General features: G+C 42.8%; 1 protein-coding gene across 1 annotated transcript in view; it reads left to right on the top strand.

Moving 5' to 3' along the window:
- The first annotated feature begins 2,551 nt into the window (after positions 1 to 2,551).
- Positions 2,552 to 21,058, top strand: part of DYNC1LI1 (dynein cytoplasmic 1 light intermediate chain 1) — a 52,248-nt gene continuing 33,741 nt past the window's right edge. Inside the window, exons 1-2 of the mRNA XM_043886156.1 lie at positions 2,552 to 2,806; positions 2,999 to 3,072. Of these exons, the coding sequence (XP_043742091.1) occupies positions 2,661 to 2,806; positions 2,999 to 3,072 (220 nt within the window). The 5' untranslated portion in view covers positions 2,552 to 2,660. The remainder of the gene's footprint in view (positions 2,807 to 2,998; positions 3,073 to 21,058) is intronic.

Genomic DNA, 21,058 nt, shown 5'->3' with positions numbered 1-21,058 from the left:
AATGATATGCTTTTTTTTTTTTTTTTTTGCCAGCTTGTGAGGTCTTAGTTCCCTGACCAGGGATTGAACCCAGGCCACAGCAGTGAATGCCCTGAGCCCTAACCACTGGACTACCAGGGTACTCCTGGCTCATATTTTTAAAGGATCCCTCCAGCTGCTGTATTGAAGAGCCTTTTATAGCAATTCAGGCAAGAGATGATAGCTCACAGTCGTATCAGAGGGTGAGTGATAAGAAGTTGGACTGTGGGTATATTTTAGAGGTGAAGACTTTTGGATTCCTGATGTATTCAATTGTGCGGTGTGAAGGGAAGGGAGGAGTCAAGAATAACTTAGGCAATAAGGAACTGCTACCTAGTGGGTTAGGTCAGGGGTCCCCAACCCCCAGTCCTGGTCTGTAGCCTGTTAGGAACCAGGCCACACAGCAGGAGGTGAAGTGGAAGGCAAGCAAGTGAAGCTTCATCTGTATATACAACTGCTCCTCATCACTCAAATCCGCCCCCCCGCCACCCATGGAAAAATTGTCTTCTATGAAACTGGTCCCTGATGCCAAAAAGGTTGGGGATCACTAGGTTAGGTGATGGGTGAAATAGAATTTGGGGGGAGAGGTCAGATACTCAGTTTAAAGCATGCTGAATTTGTGACTGCTGTTAGATATCTAAGTGAAGATGTGGAAGAAACAGTTGGATGCATTAATCTGGAGTTCTAGATGGAGCTCTAGGCTGGAGAGAAAAATCTGGGAGATTTATCATACAGATAGAATTTAATGAGACTGTATGAGATCACCAAAGAATTGGGTATAGGTGGAGAAGAGGAACAAAGACTGAACCCTGAGCCATTAAGTGGTCAAGAAAATGAGGAAATGGTGGAGGAGACTGAGAAGGAACAGCTAGTGACACAGAAAAAAACTGCAAGAGAACATGGTGACCAGGAAGTCATGTAAAGAAGAATATCTAGAAAGGATGATCAAGTATAGTATATGTTGCTGAAAAGCTAAGAAAGACAAGGAAGTAGAAGTTACCATTGGATTTAGCAATAAGGAGATCATTGACTACAAGGATAAGAGCAGTTTCTGTGGAGTCATGGGGTTAAAAATCTTATTGAAGTAAGTTCTAAGGCCAAAGGGGAAGAGGAATTGAAGATAGCATGTAAAGACAACTAAGAGTTTTGCTATAAAAGGGAGAAAAAAAATGTAGTGGTAGCTGGTGACGGAGTAGGGAGGGCCAAGAAAAAAATGATCAAGTTGAAATCAATAAATGATTATCTAGGGAAAGGGTGGGGAGAATTGTTGGAGCAATGCCGTTGAGTGGTGGAAAGGAGATGGAATCCAGTGCAGAAGTGGAGCTGTTGGTTTAGTGTAAGAGTATGAATTATTTGCCTATGATAATTGGCAGGATAATTAGTATGACAGTGCAGAAACTGGAAGGGGTATGTGTGTTAGTGGAAATCTGTGGAAGTTCTAAAGGCCTCCAAGTAGAGAAAAGGAAAAAAGACCACATAACAAAGGAGCAGGAATCAGAATGGCTTTGGATTTCTCAATGACAGCACTAAAATCTAGCAGACAAGGGGTAAAGGCCTTAAAAAAACATAAGGGAAGATAATTTGCATCCTAAGAATTCTATACCCAGCCAAACTATCACTGAGTATAGACTACCTGCATTTTCAAACAGACAAGGTGAGCTGGCTATCTTCTGTTTGCTCCTCCTAACCCTTTCTGTGCTCAGATAGGTAAACCTGCATGGATTCCTTTGCTCGAGTTCTCTTGCCTTTTGGCTTCTGGTGGCTTTGGCAAATGTGAGACACTGGTGGGATACCTCAGGGCAGAAGAGAGGTCAGTGCTCTGTTCATTTACTCAAAGTCACAGATCTTGCTCATCAACACTTTTCTTATAGCTACAGTTCTCTGGATTCTAGTGAACATGCCTTCCTTTCTCCCTTCAGCCCTAAATCTTCCTGCTCTTGCTAACCCCATCTCTTAAGATCATTCACACCTTTATCAATTATTCCTTCATTAAGCTTTCACCTGGACCTTGATTGAATACAGGTCTCCCAAAACGTAGCCATACCCTATTTTTTTTCTCTCATAAAACCAACGGAGGAAGTTCTCCACTAAAATACGAAAGAAGACACAGGAATGAGGCAAACAGAATCCGCACAACAATGGGTGAAAAGAGATTGCAGGATGACAGCTTTGTCTTAGGTAAACAGAACAACCAATTCTAATTGCAGCAGGCGGGATAGCAGTGACAGTGCAGGAATTTCACACCCGCTACGAGGTTTGTGGACCTGACCGAAGGAGGGAGAGAGAGAGCGAGCGCGTGCGAGCGAGCACTGTCCCCCTGACACACCCCAAGGCGACCGGCTGCAGCCCAGGACTGCGGGAGGGGTGGGGGTGGCGGCAATCAACCCGCAGAGCTTAGGACTGGCGCTGCCGCAGGGCGGGCAGCCGGGTAATCTGCGCACGCGCATCCCCTCCGCGCCGGCCAGCCTGCAGCGCACGCGCAGTTCGCCCTCGCTAACTCCGTCAGTCTCTGCAGAGCCTGGGTCCCACCCCCGCAGGCCCCGCCCCGCTCCCGTGCGCCGAACGCCCCATATCCGGGTTCCCGCCGCCGCCGCTGCCGCGCTCATTCAGCTTTGCCGGGAGCGGTGTGATTCCCGACCAAGATGGCGGCCGTGGGGCGAGTCGGCTCCTTCGGTTCCTGTCCGCCAGGATTAACCTCGACTTACACAGGCGGCCCCTTGGCCAACGAGCTAGCGTCGGGCAACGGCGGCGCCGCGGCAGGCGACGACGAGGACGGACAGAACCTTTGGTAAGGACCGCACCCCTCCCTGGTTCCCGCTGGCAACCCCGGCCCGGGGATGGTCCAGGGTCGCGTGCCCGCCGGGGCTCGGCGCCCGGCCCAGGCCGCCGCGTTCTCGGCCGCCCCCGTCCGGGCGTGGAGGCCGGGGCAACCCCTCCGGCGCGGGGCCCCGGCCTGAGCGCGCGCCTTGTTCCCCGCCAGGTCCTGCATCCTCAGTGAGGTCTCCACCCGCTCCCGCTCCAAACTCCCCGCGGGGAAGAATGTGCTGCTGCTGGGTAAGTGCCCCACCTGCTCCGCCCTGCGCGGCGTCCTCCCGGGCCTGGGTCCGGGTCCGCCCGCCGCGCTCCGGCTGGCTTTGTGCGGACAGCCTGGCCGGGCCCCGCCCCGCCGCGCCGCCCGACCTGTCGCTGACAGCTGGGGGAGAAGAGAAACTGGGACCCCTGCCCCGGGACCTGCGGGGACCCGCCCTCCCCAGAACCCTTCTCCTCTCCTGGGTGTGTGTGGGGGTGGCCCTGACAGTCTCCCCTGGGAAGGACAATGCGATAGCCCATCTGAGAGATCTCGTGGCTTAGGATTTACCTCGAAAATAAGGACGGTTTTTCTTTCATAACAAAAATTGGTAGCAGGAGGCTCTCCACCAGAGTTCTGTTGCAAATAGCATGCCATCAATATTTAATAGCAGGCTCTTTGTGTAATTGACAGAGAAGCTAGAAAGGGGACCTGGTAGTTGTGATAAATGTTCTTATTTGATTCAGCTTTTATAGGTACAATGGGCTCGTGTTGCAGCTGCCTTTTTCACTAACACCTATAGGGCAGTAAACAGCTTTCTCTTTCAGCCCCTTTGGCCAGATGGGTGTAATAAGGAGAAATGGTCTAATGTGTCGAGTGTCCAGATTGTTCTGTATCCCCTCTGCTCTCCTGGAGTTAGGTATATGTTTCTTTACAGAGTCTGCGGGTGGACGTGGAGAACAATTCACAGGTTCACCTTTTTGCAGGCTTAGCTCCAAAGTCATTTAGAGGAGAGATTTCTTTCATACTCTTTCGATGTGAAAATTTGAAGTTTGGCTCATAAGATGACGGTTAAATTTTAAAACTTTGGTGTTGATGCCTCAGGACTTTTTATGTGCATTTAAAAACAGGAAAGGAAACAGAAGTCAAATCTATTTGTCAGGGTCTGCTTTTAATGGGAATGTTTATTTTATTATTTTTTTAATGGGAATGTTTAAATAAAAACAAATTATTTTTCATGAACTGCTGCCAGTCTGCAGTGTGATTCTTGACGTTATTTAAGGTTAATGGAGCTATTTGAAAAATTAGTGTTGCCTTTGTTTTTAATGTGATTGAAAGTACCTCCTGCAGATTCACCTGGGTTCCCTCATGACCATGTTACATACTAGTCCTGTGATCTTATGCAGGTTCTTTGACTTCTATGACCCTCAGTTTCTTTCTTAAAATTGACATTATAGAAATAATACCTACTTCTTAGGGTTATGGGGACAACTGAGTGAGATAATGTTTGTGAACTGATAACAGAACAATGACTTTTGTGAGTCTCTTTTAAATGGATTAGAAAATATTTTTATTTTAAAAATTGAGTTAGTACCTACATAGTGGTAATAGAGGCCAGAGACAGAATCCAAAAGCAAAAAAGAAAAAATCCAGAAAATGTTTTTGATCTACTAGCTTAAACAAATTTCTATTAAGTGCTTAAACTAAAATGTACCTAACACAGCTTGACCTCAGTGGGTTGTATTTTTAATTACTCTCAAGACTTCTTTTCAAATGCTGCTGCTGTAAAGAGAAGATCCTGATTTTTGTTCTCATTTTAGAAGTTCTTCCCAACTAATCCTTAGTGCATTAGATGTTACTTACATGGTTCTGTTTCTGGTGAAACAAAAGTGACAGTTTTGTTCATTTCTTGATGTTTCTAATTTGCACTGAGGTTGCACCATGGTTTTTTTTTTTTTTTGCCCCATCTTTTTTAGACCCTTTTTTAAACCTCTGTCTTTGGGTCAAAGACTGAATATACTTAGAGGCCCTAGACTTCCATCCCTCCAAACTTAGACTAGATTGTTCTATATCTTCTCTGCTGTAAAATAGATTCCTTTTATATGAGCATTACCAGCTCCACCTGATACCAAGTTATGCAAGTTTATAATTTAAAAAAATTTTTTTGGGGGTACTATTTCTACTGGGATTTCATCAAAATCCTTTTCAGCTTTGGGAAAAAGCTGACAACAGATTTTTATACTGATTACATAAACAGGTTTAATTTTCTAGAATACCTCTTAAAGATTTCTTAAAGACATTTTACCATCATGTATTATGGCTGCCTTCAGTTTATGCTGGTGGAAGAGAAAAATGTATAAATAGGGATTGTGGCTCTCTTTGTTTGGAGTTTGAATGTGGTAGACAAAGGATGTTTGACTCTAATATGTCTTTCATAATATGAATTATGGTGATCTCTGGAGTCCCATATTTAAAAAACCAAATCTGAGACTAAAAAGATTTTACATTTCCAGTTCAGTTCAGTTGCTCAGTCGTGTCCAACTCTTTGCGACCCCATGAACAGCAGCACGCCAGGCCTCCCTGTCCATCACCAACTCCCGGAGTCCAACCAAACCCATGTGCATTGAGTCGGTGATGCCATCCAACCATCTCATCCTCTGCCGTCCCCTTCTCCTCCTGCCCTCGATCTTTCCCAGCATCAGGGTCTTTTCAGATGAGTCAGCTCTTCGCATCAGGTGGCCAAAGTATTGGAGTTTCAGCTTCAACATCAGTCCTTCTGATGAACACCCAGGACTGATCCCCTTTAGTCCTTGCAGTCCAAGGGACTCTCAAGAGTCTTCTCCAACACCACAGTTCAAAAGCAGTAATTCTTTGGCACTCAGCTTTTTTTTTTTAATGTTTTATTTATTTACTTATTTATTTTGGCTGCATTGGGACTTCGTTGCGTGTGGGCTACTCTAGCTGCGGTGCATGGGGTTTCATTGTGGTGGCTTCTCTTGCTGTGGAGCACGGGCTCTAGGGCACGCGGGCTCAGTAGTTGCGTCTCCCAGGCTCTAGAGCACAGGCTCAGTAGTTGTGGCGCACAGGCTCAGTTGCCCTGTGGCGTATGGAATCTTCCCAGACCAGGGATCGAACCTATGACCCCTGCATTGACAGTCGGACTCTCAACCACTGGACCAACAGGGAAGTCCGCGCTCAGCTTTCTTTATAGTCCAACTCTCACATCCATACATGACCGCTGGAAAAACCATAGCCTTGACTAGACGGACCTTTGTTGGCAAAGTAATGTCTCTGCTTTTTAATATGCTGTCTAGGTTGGTCATAACTTTCCTTCCAAGGAGTAAGCGTCTTGTAATTTCATGGCTGCAGTCACCATCTGCAGTGATTTTGGAGCCCAGAAAAATAAAGTCAGCCACTGTTTCCACTGTCTCCCCGTCTATTTGCCATGAAGTGATGGGACCGGATGCCATGATCTTCGTTTTCTGAATGTTGAGCTTTAAGCCAACTTTTTCACTCTCCTCTTTCACTTTCATCACGAGGCTCAAACATTATTTATCATGAACACAAATTGCAGTTGAGCTTTACCTTGCTCTGCAGCCTCCCCTCCCACTGCCTGGGGTGGAAGGACTCAAAACTGGCGATGTATGCCTGTGTGTGAGCCATCCTCAACACCTTTTCTTTGTTATTTTAAAACCTTTTATCGGAGTACAGTTGCTTTACGTTGTTGTTAGTTTCTGTTGTGCAGCAAAGTGAACCAGCTGTACCTACACCTCCCTTTCGTTTAGCTCCCCTCCCCGTTTAGGTCACCACAGGCCCCTGAGTAGAGCGCCCTGGGCTGCACGTAGGTTCTCATTCATTACATAATTTGTATACAGTAGCATGTGTATATCAGTCCCACTCTGTGAGCTCATTGCAGCCTCCCCTCCCCCCCTTGGTATCCATTGGTTTGTTCTCTACATCTGTGTCTCTGTTTCTGCTTTGCAGATAAATTCATCTTCATCATTCCTAGATTCCACATATAAGCAGTATTACATGTTTTTTTCTCTTTCTGATTTCACTTTGTATGAGTCTCTAGGTTTATCTTTGTCTCTTCAGATGATGATATTTCACTCCTTTTAATGGCTGAGTAGTAGTTCATCAGGGGCTTTCCTGATGGCTCAGACGGTAAAGAGTCTGCCTGCAGTGTGGGAGACCTGGGTTCGATCCCTGGGTTGGGAAGATCTGGAGAAGGAAATGGCAACCGACTCCAGTATTCTTTCTTGGGAAATCCCATGGACAGAGGAGCCTGGCAGGCTGTAGTCCATGGAGTCACAAAGAGTCGGACACGACTGAGTGACTTCACTTGACTGGTATTTCATTGCATATATGTACCATTGCTTTGTTGATAGACATTTAGGTTGCTTCCATGTCCTGGCTATTGTACATAGTGCTGCAGTGAACACTGGAGTGCATGTATCATTTTGAATTATGTTTTTTTCTGATATATGCCCAGGAGTAGGATTGCTGGATCATATCTCAAAGCATTTACATACAAATCTTAGTTTGCCTCCTCTGCCCCCCTTCCTCCCAACTTCCCCAAATTTGGGATGTATATGTTAATGCCAATTTGTAGATGAGATACTGAATTTCAGAGACCTGTTCAGTGAGTTTTCCAAGGCCACACAGCTGTAAAGACCTTGCCCTCTGATTTTGGTGAGGCCTTTGGACTTTTGATAGAAATTCCTTTAAGGGAGAAAGTGCCACCTACTCTTCCTACTGCATAACTTTTTAGAAAGGCTATCTTTGAGTGAAAATACTAATAATTATTTTAAAGTAAAATCCAAATATTTGTTGGATTCTAGGATGTAGCTTAATGAGGGACACTTCTGCTGCCATGACATTTGTGCTGAAGCAGTCGTTTACTACGTCTGACCCCTGGTGAAACCCAGAAGCACTCTGGCATTAGCATTCAGTCATTCTTGCTTGAAAGATTTTGAGAATGAACTTGTTTGTTCTTGATATTAAAAGGCAGAACTTCTTGTGCGTGTGGTTTTAGTAGCATTTAACTTACAAGTGGTCCTTTTAAGAACTTTTTTTCTCTTTACGCTTACTATTTAATCAAACTTTACTACAGTGATTGGAGGTATATGAATTTTAATAGCTGCTGCTGAGGGCACTTTCTCCATACCTTGGGTCACTTGATCATGTTTTGATAAGACTACCTAAGGAAAATAACAACAGCAACAAATTTGTAGGCACTTACTTGTACCAGGCACATTAGGATTGTTTACATACTGAGATTATCTCCCTAAAGATCAGGAAAGAAACACAGCTGTTACGTAAATTACCCTGAGGTTACATAGCCAGAAAGGGGCAATGTCAGGATCCTGAATTGTGCAGTCTGGCTCCAGAGCCAGTATCCTTAATCTATATACCGGGCAGTCTCTCTTCAAGAAAAGAGAGCTCTCTTTGTAGGGAAAGTAAAAGATGTCTAGCAGTTATTAAGGAATTTTCTTTAGTTCTCCTGATGCAATCTGCCTCGTTGCAAAAAATCTCATTGATATAGATTAATTGAATTCATTGTCTGAAGATACATACGTAGCGTTGGACGACAGCACAGTGCCTGGCTGATAGATGAGACATTAGTATTACTTCCTGTTTTGAGGCCATCATGAATTAATGAAAGCTAGTTGGTTGGCCCATTGGTAAATCATGTAAGCCTCATCTTTCTCATCTGTAAATTAAGAGACTTGGACTTAGTGATTTCTGAAGTCTTACCTCCTCTGACATTCTATAATTATTTCTAATTGTAAAGCTTGTGAGTTGTATGTTTTTGAAGAAATGTTTTGAAAACATGCTGTAATTGGGTTTAAACTGATGAAGTATTTCTTTGTATATGTGGACGGTTTGATTCTGCTCAGGGAAGAAATCTGGAGTCTGCAGTTTTTACCCCTGAAGGCATTACTAGCTCAGGATAGTGCGCAGCCGAAAAAAGTCTCACAAAATACTGAGCATCATCATGAATAAAATTCATTTGTTTTATGTTTGAATTATTTTAAGTAGGAGACCTCAAGATACACATGGACTGGAGATCTTTTCAGGGAAGTGAGTGGTTTTCTGTATAAGGGCTGACTCTGAAAAGAATGAAATTGTTCAGTCAGAAACTGTTTGAGAGAAACTGGGATTAAAGGTCCCCAAAGTTGTGACTTGTGAGAAACAGATTTTTATCAGGTAGCAACTGTTTTCTGGCATGATCGGTTATAGGAATGGGATATAAGGAATAGTGCTATCACAGCTATGCTGTTGGACTGGTAATTTTCAAAGGTTTAACAAAACTGTTGCCTATTACATGTTACTGTCGCTATAAAATATACCAAATATAAAGTGTTTTGAGAGTCCAGTGGCACATTGGTATTTTATGATGGTCAGCAACCTATCAAGGCCACATAGGAAATAATTTAGGCTCTGTGAGCCATATGGTCTCTATTGTAACTGTTCAGCTCTGCCCTTGTAGGCCCCAGACAGCCATAGATAATACATGAGTGAATGAGGGTGGCAGTGTTTAGAAAACTTTATCTGCAGAAAGAGGCCGGCAGACAAGATGTGGCCTATGGGCAGAAGTTTGCAGCCCCTGCTTTTAGAATGTTAGGGGCATCAGTTTATCAGTCAGTGCCTGGTGCCAGTTAATAGAGGTTTCTGGTTAACCGAATATGGTGTTTGGCCCCTAATAGGTGCTCAGTAAATAAATGTTGGATGAATGTTGACCATCTTTTACTTGAAGGTTCATTGTTACACCAGCTAGAGGTATAGTCTGAACACAGGTTTAAAAATTGTCAAGAGAAGCTCATATATTTCCTTCTAGAGCTATTGTCAAAAACAGAAAACAGGGGAAGAAGTACAGATGTCAGGTGATAAGAGTGGTAATTCAGTTGGTGTGACGTCCACATGAAGGAAGATCAGCAAAAACCCTTTGAAAATGCAGAACAGGAGCCTTGAGTTAGGAAAAAGGAAAGACCCAAGTTCAGCATGGGACTGTGTTACCATAAAGTGAGTGACCAAGGAACCTCCTTGTCGTCCAGAGGTTGAGACTGCTCCCAGTGCAGGGGGCATGGGTTCAATCCCTAGTTGGGGAGCTATATCCAACATGCTTTGTGGTGAGGCCAAAAAGGAAAAAAAAGTGACCATGGACTAACCTTTTGGGGTCCTTATTTTGTTTGTAAAGTAAGGGCAGTGGCCGTTGGAGAAACCTCACAGGTAGGCTCTTTATTCATTAGTTCATCAAGCATGTATTAGGGCGTGCTGTGCATAAAATGCTCTGCTGGGTCATCTGGAGAAGACAAGGCTCGCTACGACGTGGTCCCTGCCCTCCAGGAGCTTGTAACCTCCAGTGGGGAGAGACTCGCAGCGTCTGGGTGAGAGGTCAGATGTATCAGTCTGAAGTAATTGCTAAAGAGATTACATAAGATTTTATGGGGAAGGTGGTGTCTGAGTAAAATTTTGCTAGTAGGGTGGGGGGGGGGGGACACTGCAGGGCTGGGGGGACGTGTGGCCGCAGCTGAAACCCTGGTGAGAGGGTCCCGAGCTGCTCACGTGTCGGGGAGCCCTTAACCAGAGGCCCCCGTGTCGGAGTCAGCCCTCCCAGCATGCGAAGCTGTGGGCTTGTGGGCAGCTTGCAGCCTCCTGACCTTTCAGCGAAGAGTCTTTCACATTTCCTGGGATTCAGAGAACTCAAATGATGGGTAGCACACCTTCTGCTTAAGATTAGCATGCACTCTTTTAAATGATAAAAGTAATACATGTTTCTTGCCAGAGAGAAGAAGTATTTTTGAGTAAGAAAAATCAAAATAACAAGTGGTCTCACCACCTGGAGGTAATCAGTTTTCATTTTCTCTATGTATATATTTGTTTTTTAAACAAAATAGGCTCATACCTCGTATTTTGAAATCAGATTTTTTTTCTCTTTATGTATCAAAGTTTTTTGTTTTTTAAACAAAATAGGCTCATACCTCGTATTTTGAAATCAGATTTTTTTTCTCTTTATGTATCAAAGTTTTTTTTTTTTTTTGGTATGGTAACAGATATGGATTTCCCTTTTAGTGACTGAATAATACATATGGCTCTGTCATAAAATTTTACTTGATGGGTAAACAGATTATTCTTGTTACACCCCATTTTCCACTTAAGATACCAGGTATTATCTTTGGGATAAACTTCCACAGGTTGAGTTGCTGGGTCGAAAGTATGTATCTTTAAAGTCTTCTTAAATCTTATTAAACAGTAGTCTTAGAAAGTTGTACTGTTCTGCATGTCCCACTGTCAGCGTGTGAAAGTACTTGTTTGTCTAACACCATTGGTGACACCAGGGACGGTTCGTGTTAATCTTTGCCTATCTGGTAGGTAGGTTAAAAACTGGCATATTAATTTAAAGGCAGTTTAATTGTAGAATACATACATACTATGCTTGTTCATTAAGAACTGTTGCATGAGGGTGACTTTGACCCTCTGGCGCCTAGGAACTGTTAATAACCATGGGGATCAGCACTTATTGGCCTTGGTGAATGTTCATTGAATTACACTCAGTGTTTTTCAGTTCAGGTCTAGTGAGAGAAATGGTAGAGGGTAAGTTTTGTTTTTTACTGTCATGTAGAAGGCTGAATGACACTCAGAGGTAGGGCTGAGGCCAGTTGCTGGAGTGTGTGTTACGCTTGTTACTCGAGTCTTCTGCTAGGTGCCCTGCTCTGTAGCATGTTGACTGTCTTGTAGAAGAGGGCTTTGAGCCCCAGGGTACACAGCTGAGCTAGGATTCAGGGTTGGCTTTCCACCACACGCACTCCTTGACATGCTGGAGGGAGGTAGTCTTGAATCAGTGGCTGCAGATCCTGTAGCTGGTTGGTAGTTTCTCCCTGCTTTTGCCGGCTGGCAAGGGAGAGGTGCTCTTTGCAGTAGGAAGAGTGGACCAGCCCCCCCAGCCCCCCCACCCTTCCCGGGTCATCCAGGCAACCTGCGGAAAGCCATGCGGAAGGCCCACGCCCAAAGGTAGCTCCAGTGGTGACTGCTCGTGGCTCTTGGCACCAGAGCTTTCAGATGAAGCAGGATGATTTATTTTCTAATTTATTTTAATAAACATTTATTTTTGGTTCTGCTGTCTGTTGGTGCGCGTGGGCTTTCTCTGGTTGGGGTGCGCGGGCTTCTCCTCGTGTCTGCCCTTGTGCAGCGCCAGCTCTAGGCTCAGCAGTTGTGGCCCCTGGGCTCAGCTGCCTCGAAGCGTGTGGAGTCCTCCCGGACCAGGGATTGAACCCGTGTTCCCTGCATTGGCAGACGGATTTTTAACCACTCGACCACCAGGGAAGCCCAGTAATTTATTTTACATCATGCAAAGCCAAATCAGAGGTGTTCATTTTACAGTGTTGGTATCTTACTTGGATAAAGAAGGACTATTGCAGGCTTGAATTCTCTGTTATGATTGATATCATGATGCTGTGGACCATAAAGTTTCCAACAGAGGTATGTGGAAGTGTGAATCAAAGCTCTGCCCAGAAAGCAGGCGTCAGAGACACAAACCTGTGTCCAGCAGGGAGTGTGCTGTGCTTCAGGCTTCCATGACAGCAGGAAAGAAAGCTGGGAGGAGAGGGAGGCCGAGTACCGCGTAGATTTCCCTTTTGTCATCCCTGTCTTTCTTGAGCTGGGGGGAGGAGACTAGAACCTGCTCCCTAACAATGACAGAGATAATAGAGTGGAGGAGCATTGCTGGATTTAAATCCTGACCCTTCTTCAGCAAGTGGCTTAATCTTTCAGATTATACTGTTTACCTTTGAAGATTATTGTAAGGATTGTATGAGATACTGTTTGTAAAACGCTTCAAAAATTGGCATACAGAGGTAGTGGTCAGGACAGCTGTTACTAACCTAGTACAGTATGTACTTAGTGTTTTAACTGCTCATTTTCACAATTCATGTTTTTGTTTTCTTTTTAAAACACCAGTGTCTAAGAAAAACCCTAGTGTATCATATCACTGATCAAGAAGGTATGGATTGTAATAGTCCTAGAACTTTAAATCCATCACTTTAAAGATTGGCGATTGTCTGGTTTTACACCCCACCCCACCTCCATTTAGAAGACAAGGGAGCAAATGGAAATAGGTGATTTGTCCTGGTTCAGACAACTAATGGTGACAAGGTTATAGTTACTAGAAGTCCCATCTTCTAGATCTTTATGTTTTTATTCATTCATCAAATTACTATAAAGATTATGAGCATTACATCCTGTTGTTAAACTAGAGATCTGTGAAGACAAAACAACGTCATGAGCACACGTTTACCTTGATGCTGTTTTGGTTATTTTATGTGGAGTTTTTTTTCCTAATTAATTTGGTGTTCACATGTGAGCTTCGAAGTGAGAATTGATGACTGGTGATGGTTTATGGTAAAACTGAAGTTCTTGGATCCTGTACTTGGCTCACAGAGAGTGATTTACTTGAATAGGTTCAGATGAATAATTTGAAATACAGGCTTATTTGTGGTGGAGAATTTCACTATAATTGGATTAACAAATTTCTCCTTTTCGTCCATCCACTAGGACAGGATTTGGTCTATAGACTGTTGTTCTGTGGCTAGCAAGCTAAGAACGGTGTTTGTTTTTCACATTTTTGAAGAGTTGGGGAGGTGGAACCCAAAGATAAATACGTGACAGAGACCTTATGTGACCTGCAAAACCTAAAGTATTGCTATCTAGTCCCTTACAGGGAAAGTTGCCCAGTGCCTGGATGAGGACATGAAAATAATTTTATTATGATAAAGTTTGATCTAAACAAATGATCAGTTCAGTTCAGTTGCTTAGTCGTGTCCGACTCTGCGACCCCATGGACTGCAGCACGCCAGGCCTCCCTGTCCATCACCAACTCTTGGAGTTTACTCAAACTCATGTCCATCGAGTCGGTGATGCCATCCAACCATCTCATCCTTTGTCATCCCCTTCTCCTCCTGCCTTCAGTCTGGCCCAGCATCAGGGTCTTTTCCAGTGAGTCAGTTCTTCGCATGAGGTGGCCAAAGTATGTTAGGGGTTTTTTAAATGTTTACTTTATATTTGGGTATAGTTGATTAACAAGGTTGTGTTAGTTTCAGGTGTATAGCAGAATAAATCAGTTATGCATATACATGTGTGTATTGTTTTTCAAATTCTTTTACCATTTAGGTTATTATAGAATATTGAACAGAGGCCCCTGTGCTATACACTAGGTCCCTTGGTTATCTATTTTATTTACTTGTTTCTACTTTAAAATTTTTAGTGGGTATAATTGCTTTATAATGTGTTAATTTTTCAGTTTCAGTTCAGTCGCTCAGTCATGTCCAGCTCTTTGCGACCCTATGGACTGCAGCACACCAGGCTTCCCTGTCCATCACCAACTCCTGGAGCTTACTCAAACTCATGTCCATTGGGTCGGTGATGCCATCCAACCATCTCATCCTCTGTCGTCCCCTTCTCCCACCTTGAGTCTTTTCCAACATCAGGGTCTTTTCCAGTTCTTCACATCAGGTGGCCAAAGTATTGGAGTTGCAGCTTCAGCATCAGTCCTTCCAATGAATATTCAGGACTGATTTCTTTCAGGCGGACTGGCTGGATCTCCTTGCAGTCCAAGGCACTCTCAAGAGTCTTCTCCAACACAACAGTTCAAAAGCTTCAATTCTTTGGCGCGCAGCTTTCTTTATGGTCCAACTCTCACATTGATCCATGACTACTGGAAAAACCATAGCCTTGACTAGATGGACCTTTGTTAGCAAAGTAATGTCTCTGCTTTTTAATATGCTGTCTAGGTTGGTCATTGGAGAAGGCAATGGCACCCCACTCCAGTACTCTTGCCTGGAAAATCCCTTGGACAGAGGAGCCTGGTAGGCTGCAGTCCATGGGGTCTCGAAGAGTCGGACATGACTGAGCGACTTCACTTTCACTTTTCACTTTTATGCAATGGAGAAGGAAATGGCAACCCACTCCAACGTTCTTGCCTGGAGAATCCCAGGGATGGGGTCGCACAGAGTCGGACACGACTGAAGTGACTTAGCAGTAGGTTGGTCATAGCTTTTCTTCCAAGGAGCAAGTGTCTTTTAATTTCATGGTTGCAGTCACCATCTGCAGTGATTTTGGAGCCCCAAAAAATAAAGTCTGCCACTGTTTGCCCATCTATTTGCCATGAAGTGATGGGACCAGATGCCATGATCTTAGTTTTCTGAATGTTGAGCTTTAAGCCAACTTTTTCACTCTTCTGTTTCACTTTCATCAAAAGGCTCTTTAGTTCTTTGCTTTCTGCCATAAGGGTGGTGTCATCTGCATATTTGAAGTTGTTGATATTTCTCCCGGCATTATTGATTGCTGCTTGAGCTTCATCCAGCCCAGCGTTTCTCATGATGTACTCTGCATGGAAGTTAAACAAGCAGGGTGACAATACACAGGCTTGGCGTGCTCCTTTCCCGACCTGGAACCAGTCTGTTGTTCCATGTCCAGGTCTAACTGGCGCTTCCCGACCTGCACACGGGTTTCTCAGGAGGCAGGTCAGGTGGTAATCTCTGCTGTGCAGCAGAGTGAATCAGCTGTTCCTACACAGCTGTCCATGTATATTTTTGGCTTCCTTCTCACTTGGGTCCCCACCCAGCATTGAGTAGGGTTCCCTGTGCTGTCCGGTAGCTTTCTCATTAGTTACCTGTTTAATGCATAGTAGTTACGTGTGTCGGTCCCAGTTTCCCAGCTCACCGCCCCTTGCTTTCCCCCTTGGTGTCCACGTGTGTCTTCTGTGTCTGTCTCGATGTCTGTTTTGCAGATAGATTCATCTGTACCATTTTTCTGGATTCCACATATGTGTTAATGTGATATTTATTTTTCTGACTTACTTCACTCTGAGAATCTCTAGGTCCATCCATGTCTCTGCAAATGGCACAATTTCGTTTGTTTTTATAGCTGAGTAATATTCCATTGTATGTATGTACTACATCTTCCTCATCCATTTTCCGTTGATGAATATTAGGTTGCTTCCATATCCTGGCTATTGTAAATAGAGCTGTAGTGAGCATTGGAGAGCGTTTTGAGTTACAGTTTTCTCCAGGTACATGCTCAGGAATGAGATTATTGGATCAGGGAGTAGTTAATGTTTTTAGTGTTTTAAGGAATGTCACTGTTCTTCCCAGTGGCTGCATCAGTACGCGTTCCTCCCAGCAGTGGAAGAGAGTTCCTTTACTCCACACTGCATTTATTTAGTTTTTAATTTTTAAAAGCATTAATTTATTTATCTTGACTGTTCTGGATCTTCACTGCTGCACACCGGCTTTCTCTGATTGTGGCGAGTGGGGGGCGCCTCTCTAGTTGCATTGTACCGGCGCCCCACTGTGGTGGCTCCTCTTGTTGCGGTGGGCTGTATGGTGTGTGGGCTCAGTGGCTGTGGCGTGCGGGCTCTGGGTGCACAGGCTCAGTGGCTGTCGCGTGCGGGCTTCGGGGCGTGGGCTCACTAACTGTGGCGTGCGGGCTCTGGGTGCACAGGCTCAGTGCCCTGCAGCACGTGGGATCTTAGTTCCCTGACCACAGATCAATCTGTCTCCTGCATTGGCGGGCAGCTTCTTAACCACTGGACTGCCAGGGAATTCCCTCCATCATTTATTGTTTGTAGGTTTTTCTTGATGATGGCCCTTCTGCCTGGTGTGAGGTGTCGCCTCATTGTAGTTTTGATTTGAATTTCTCTAATAATTAGCAATGTTGAGCATCTTTTCATGTGTTTGGCCATCTGTGTATCTTCTTTGGAAGAATGTCTGTTTAGATATTCTGCCCAGTTTTTGGTTGAGGTTTTTTTTTTTTGGATCTGGATTATGTCATGTGTGTATGTATATATAAAAATAAATATACATGTATATGTGTATATATTTATTTCTTTGGCTGCACTGGATCTTAGTGGGATCTTTGATCTTCATTGGGGCATGTGGGATCTTTAGTTATGACATGTGGAGTCTAGTTCCCTGACCAGGAATTGAACCTGGGTCCGCTGCATTGGTAATGTGGAGTCTTAGCCACTGGGCCACCAGGGAAGTTCTGAGCTGTTTGTGTATCTGGAGATTATAATCTTTTGCCAGTTACTTGGTTTGTAAATATTTTCTGCCATTCTGAGAGTTATCTTTTCATCTTGTTTGTGGTTTCCTTTGCTGTGCAAAATCTTTTAAGTTTAATTAGGTCCTATTTGTTTATTTTTGGTTTTATTTTCTTTATTTTAGGAGGTGGGTTGAAAAAGATCTTGTTGGAGTTTGTCAAAGAGTGTTCTGCCCGTATTTTCTTTTTAGAGTTTTATAGTGTCTGACCTTATATTTAGGTCTTTAATCCGCTTTGAGTTTATTTCTGTGTATGGTGTTAGGGAGTGTTCTAGTTTCATTCTTTTACGTGAAGCTGTCCAGTATTCCCAGCACCACTTACTGAAGAGACTGTCTTTTCACCACTGTGTATTCTTGCCTCCTTTGTCATGGATTAGTTGACCGCGGGTGTATGGGCTTATTTCTGGGTCCATTGATCTATATTTCTGGTTTTGTGTCAGACCATACTGTTTTGCTTACTGTAGCTTTGTAGTTTAGTCTGAAGTCAGGGAGTCTGATTCTTCCAGCTTTGTTTTTCTTTATTTTTTTATTTTTTCTCTTTTATTTTCACTTTACACAATTTAATTCACTGATTTTAATTGGAGTATAATTACAAAAATATTGTGATGGATTTTGTCATACATCAATATGAATCAGCCACAAGTATACTTGATAAGTGAAAGTAAAGTCGCTCAGTCTTGTCCGACTCCCTGCGACCCCATGGACTGTAGCCTAAGACGTTCCTCCATCCACAGAATTTTCCAAGCAAGAATACTGGAGTGGGTTGCCATTTCCTTCTCCAGATTCTTCCAGCTTTGTTTTTCTTTCTCAGGATTGCTTTGGCTGATTGGGGTCTTTTGTATTTTTATACAAATTTAAAATCTTTTTGTTCTAATTCTGTGAAGAATGCCATTGGTAATATCATAGGGATTGCATTGAGTTTGTAGGTTGCTTTGGGCTTTCCTGGTGGCTCATTGGTAAAGAATCTGCCTGCAGCACGGGAGACCTGAATTCGATCCCTGGGTTGGGAAGATCCCCTGGAGAAGGGAATGGCTACTCACTTCAGTATTCTTGCCTGGAGAATTCCATGGACAGAGGAGCCTGGCTGACTATAGTGCATGGGGTTGCAGAGTCAGACACGACTGAGTGACTAACACTTTCACTTTTGGGGTAGTATAGACATATTCACCATATTGATTCTTTCAGTCCAAGAACAGGATATATTGCTCCATCTGTTTGTGTTGTCTTTGATTTTTTTCATCACTACCTTACGGTTTTCTGAGTACAGCTCTTTTGCCTCCCTAGGTAGGTTTATTCCTAGTAATTTTGTTCTTTATTGTTGCAGTGGTAAATGGGACAGTTTCCTTAATTTCTCTTTCTGATCTTTCATTGTTAGTGTATAGGAATGCAAGAGATTTCTGTGCATTAATTTTGTATCCTGCAACTTTGCTAAATTCCTCGACCAGCACCAGTAGTTCTCTGGCATATCTTTAGGATTTTCTGTGTATAGTCTAATCTGTGAACAGTGACAGTTTCAGTCCTTCTTTCCCAATTCGGATTCCTTTCATTTGTTCTGATTGCCATGGCGGGGACTTCCAAAACTATGTTGAATAGAATTGGAGAGAGTCGATGTCGTTGTCTTATTCCTGATCTTAAAGGAAGTGCTTTCAGCTTTTCACCATTGAGTATGATGTTAGCTATAGGTTTGTTATAGATGGCTTTTATTATGCTGAGGTATATTCCCTCTGTGCCTACTTTCTGGAGTTTTTTTTTTTTTTTTAAATCATAAGTACGTGTTGAATTTTGTCAGAAGCTTTTTTGCATCTATTGAGGTGATCATATGGTTTTTATTCAGTTTAATGATGTGGTATGGCATATCACCCTGATTTACAGATACTGAAAAATCCTTGCATCCCTGGGTTATATCCCACTTGACTACGGTGTATGATTTTTTTGTGTGTGTGGATATATCCCACTTGATTGTGGTATATGATTTTTTTTAAATGTGCTGTTTGATTTAATCTGCTAGTATTTTGTCAAGGAATTTCGCGTCTGTGTTCATCAGTGATACTGGCCAGTAATTTTCTTTTCTTTGTGGTATCTTTGTTGGGTTTTGGTATCAGTTCCTGATACCAAATGATGGTGGCCTCTTAGAATGAGTTTGGGAGTGTTCCTTCCTTTGCAGTTTTTTGAGTCTCAGGAGTGCGTGAATGAAGTCGCTCAGTTGTGTCCGACTCTTTGCGACCCCATGGACTGTAGCCTACCAGGCTTCTCCATCCATGGGATTTTCCAGGCAAGAATACTGGTGTGGGTTGCCACTTAAATGCTCGATAGAATTTACCCATGAAACTATCTGACCCTGGACTTTTCTTTGTTGGGCCTTTTTTAATCTCAAGTTTCACTTTCAGTACTTGTGATTTGTTTGTTCATATTTTCAGTTTCTTCCTGGCTCAATCTTGGGAAATTGTACCTTTCTAAGAATTTGTCCATTTCTTCTAGGTTGTCCCTTTTAATTAGCATGTAGTTGCTTGTACATGTTGCTTTCATGATCCTTTGTATTATATTTTCTTTTTTAAAAAATATGTTCTGCGTCGGGCCTTGGTTGTGTCACTTGAGATCTTCCCTGCAGCACATGAACGCTCTAGTTGTGACCTGCAGGCTTGGTTTCTCTGTGGCGTGTGGGAGCTTAGTTATCCAACCACGGGTTGAACCCGTGTCCCTGCATTACAAGGTAGATTGTTTACCACTGGACCACCAGGGAAGCCCCAACCCTTTGTACTTCTGTGGTGTCTGTTGTAACTTCTCCTTTCCGATTTTATTGATTTGTGCCCTCTTCCTTTTTTTCTTGGTGAGTCTGGATAAACGTTGATCAATTTTGCTTATCTTTTCAGAGAACCAGCATTTAGTCTCATTGGTCTTGATCTCTATTTCATTTATATCTGTTCTAATCTTTATGATTTCCTTCTTTGCACTAAGTTTGGGTTTTATTTGTTCTTCTTTCTCTAGTTGCTTTGGGTATAAAGGTTAGGTTGTTTGAGATTTTTATTATTTCTTTAAAAAATTTTTTTAAACTTAATATATTTACTTTATTGATAAAGAGTTGACTTGCAGTGTTTCAGGTGCACAGCAGGTGATTCAGCTATACATATATGCATATATTTTTTGAAATTGTTTTCCATTATAGGTTATTGCAAGATATTGGCTATAGTTCTCTGTGCTATACAGTAAACCTTTGTTGCTTGTTGCATATGTGTTTTTTTAATTAGAAATCTAGCATTCTAGTCATACTAAGTCAAACAAGTGAAATCAAAATCTCACAAATGTTTTAGACAAAAATTCATGTTTTCTCAAATGTATAATACATATTATTTATGTATATATGTATGTAAAAGCTTTTGAGATTTTTTTCGTATTTCTTGAGGCAAGACTATATTGCTGCAAACTTCCCTCTTAGAACTGGTTTTGCACATCCCTTAGGTTTTTGGATATTTATGCTTTCGTTTTCATTTGACTCTGGGTATTTATTTCCTTTTTGATTCCTTCAGTGATCCATTGGTTGTTGAGTAGCATATTATTTAGCCTTTCCATGTTTGTGTTTTTTACAGTCTTTTTTCTTGTAGTTGATTTCTAATCTCATAGCATTGTGATCAGAAAAGATGCTTGATATGATTTCAGTTTTCTTAAATTTACTGAGGCTTGCTTTGTGGCTCAGCATGTGGTTAGTTCTGGAGAATATTCCTGGTGCACTCAGAAGAATGGGTATTCTGCTGGTTTTGGATGGAACGCTCTGTAAATATTAAGTCCATCTGGTCTGATGTGTTATTTAAGGTCTGTGTTTCCTTATTGATTTTCTGTCTGGACGATCCCATTGATGAAAATGGGATGTTAAAGTCCCCTACTATTACTGTGGTACTGTCAATTTCTCCTTTAATGGCTGTTAGTATTTGCCTTATATTGATGTGCTCCTATTGAATGCATATATATTTACAGTTGTTGTATCTTCTTGGATTGATCCCTTGATCATTATGTAGTGTCCTTCTTTGTCTTTTGTAGCAGTCTTTATTTTAAAGGCTGTTTGTCTGATATGAGTATTGCTTCTCTAGCTTTCTGTTGATTTCTGTTTGCATGGAATACCTTTTCCATCCCCTCACTTTCAGTTTGTATGTGTCCCTGAATC

Source organism: Cervus elaphus, chromosome 24 (genome assembly GCF_910594005.1).
Source record: "Cervus elaphus chromosome 24, mCerEla1.1, whole genome shotgun sequence".
Classification (NCBI taxonomy): domain Eukaryota; kingdom Metazoa; phylum Chordata; class Mammalia; order Artiodactyla; family Cervidae; genus Cervus; species Cervus elaphus.
The sequence above is the reverse complement of the archived record's forward strand: the minus strand, read 5'-3'. Positions and strand labels throughout refer to the sequence as shown.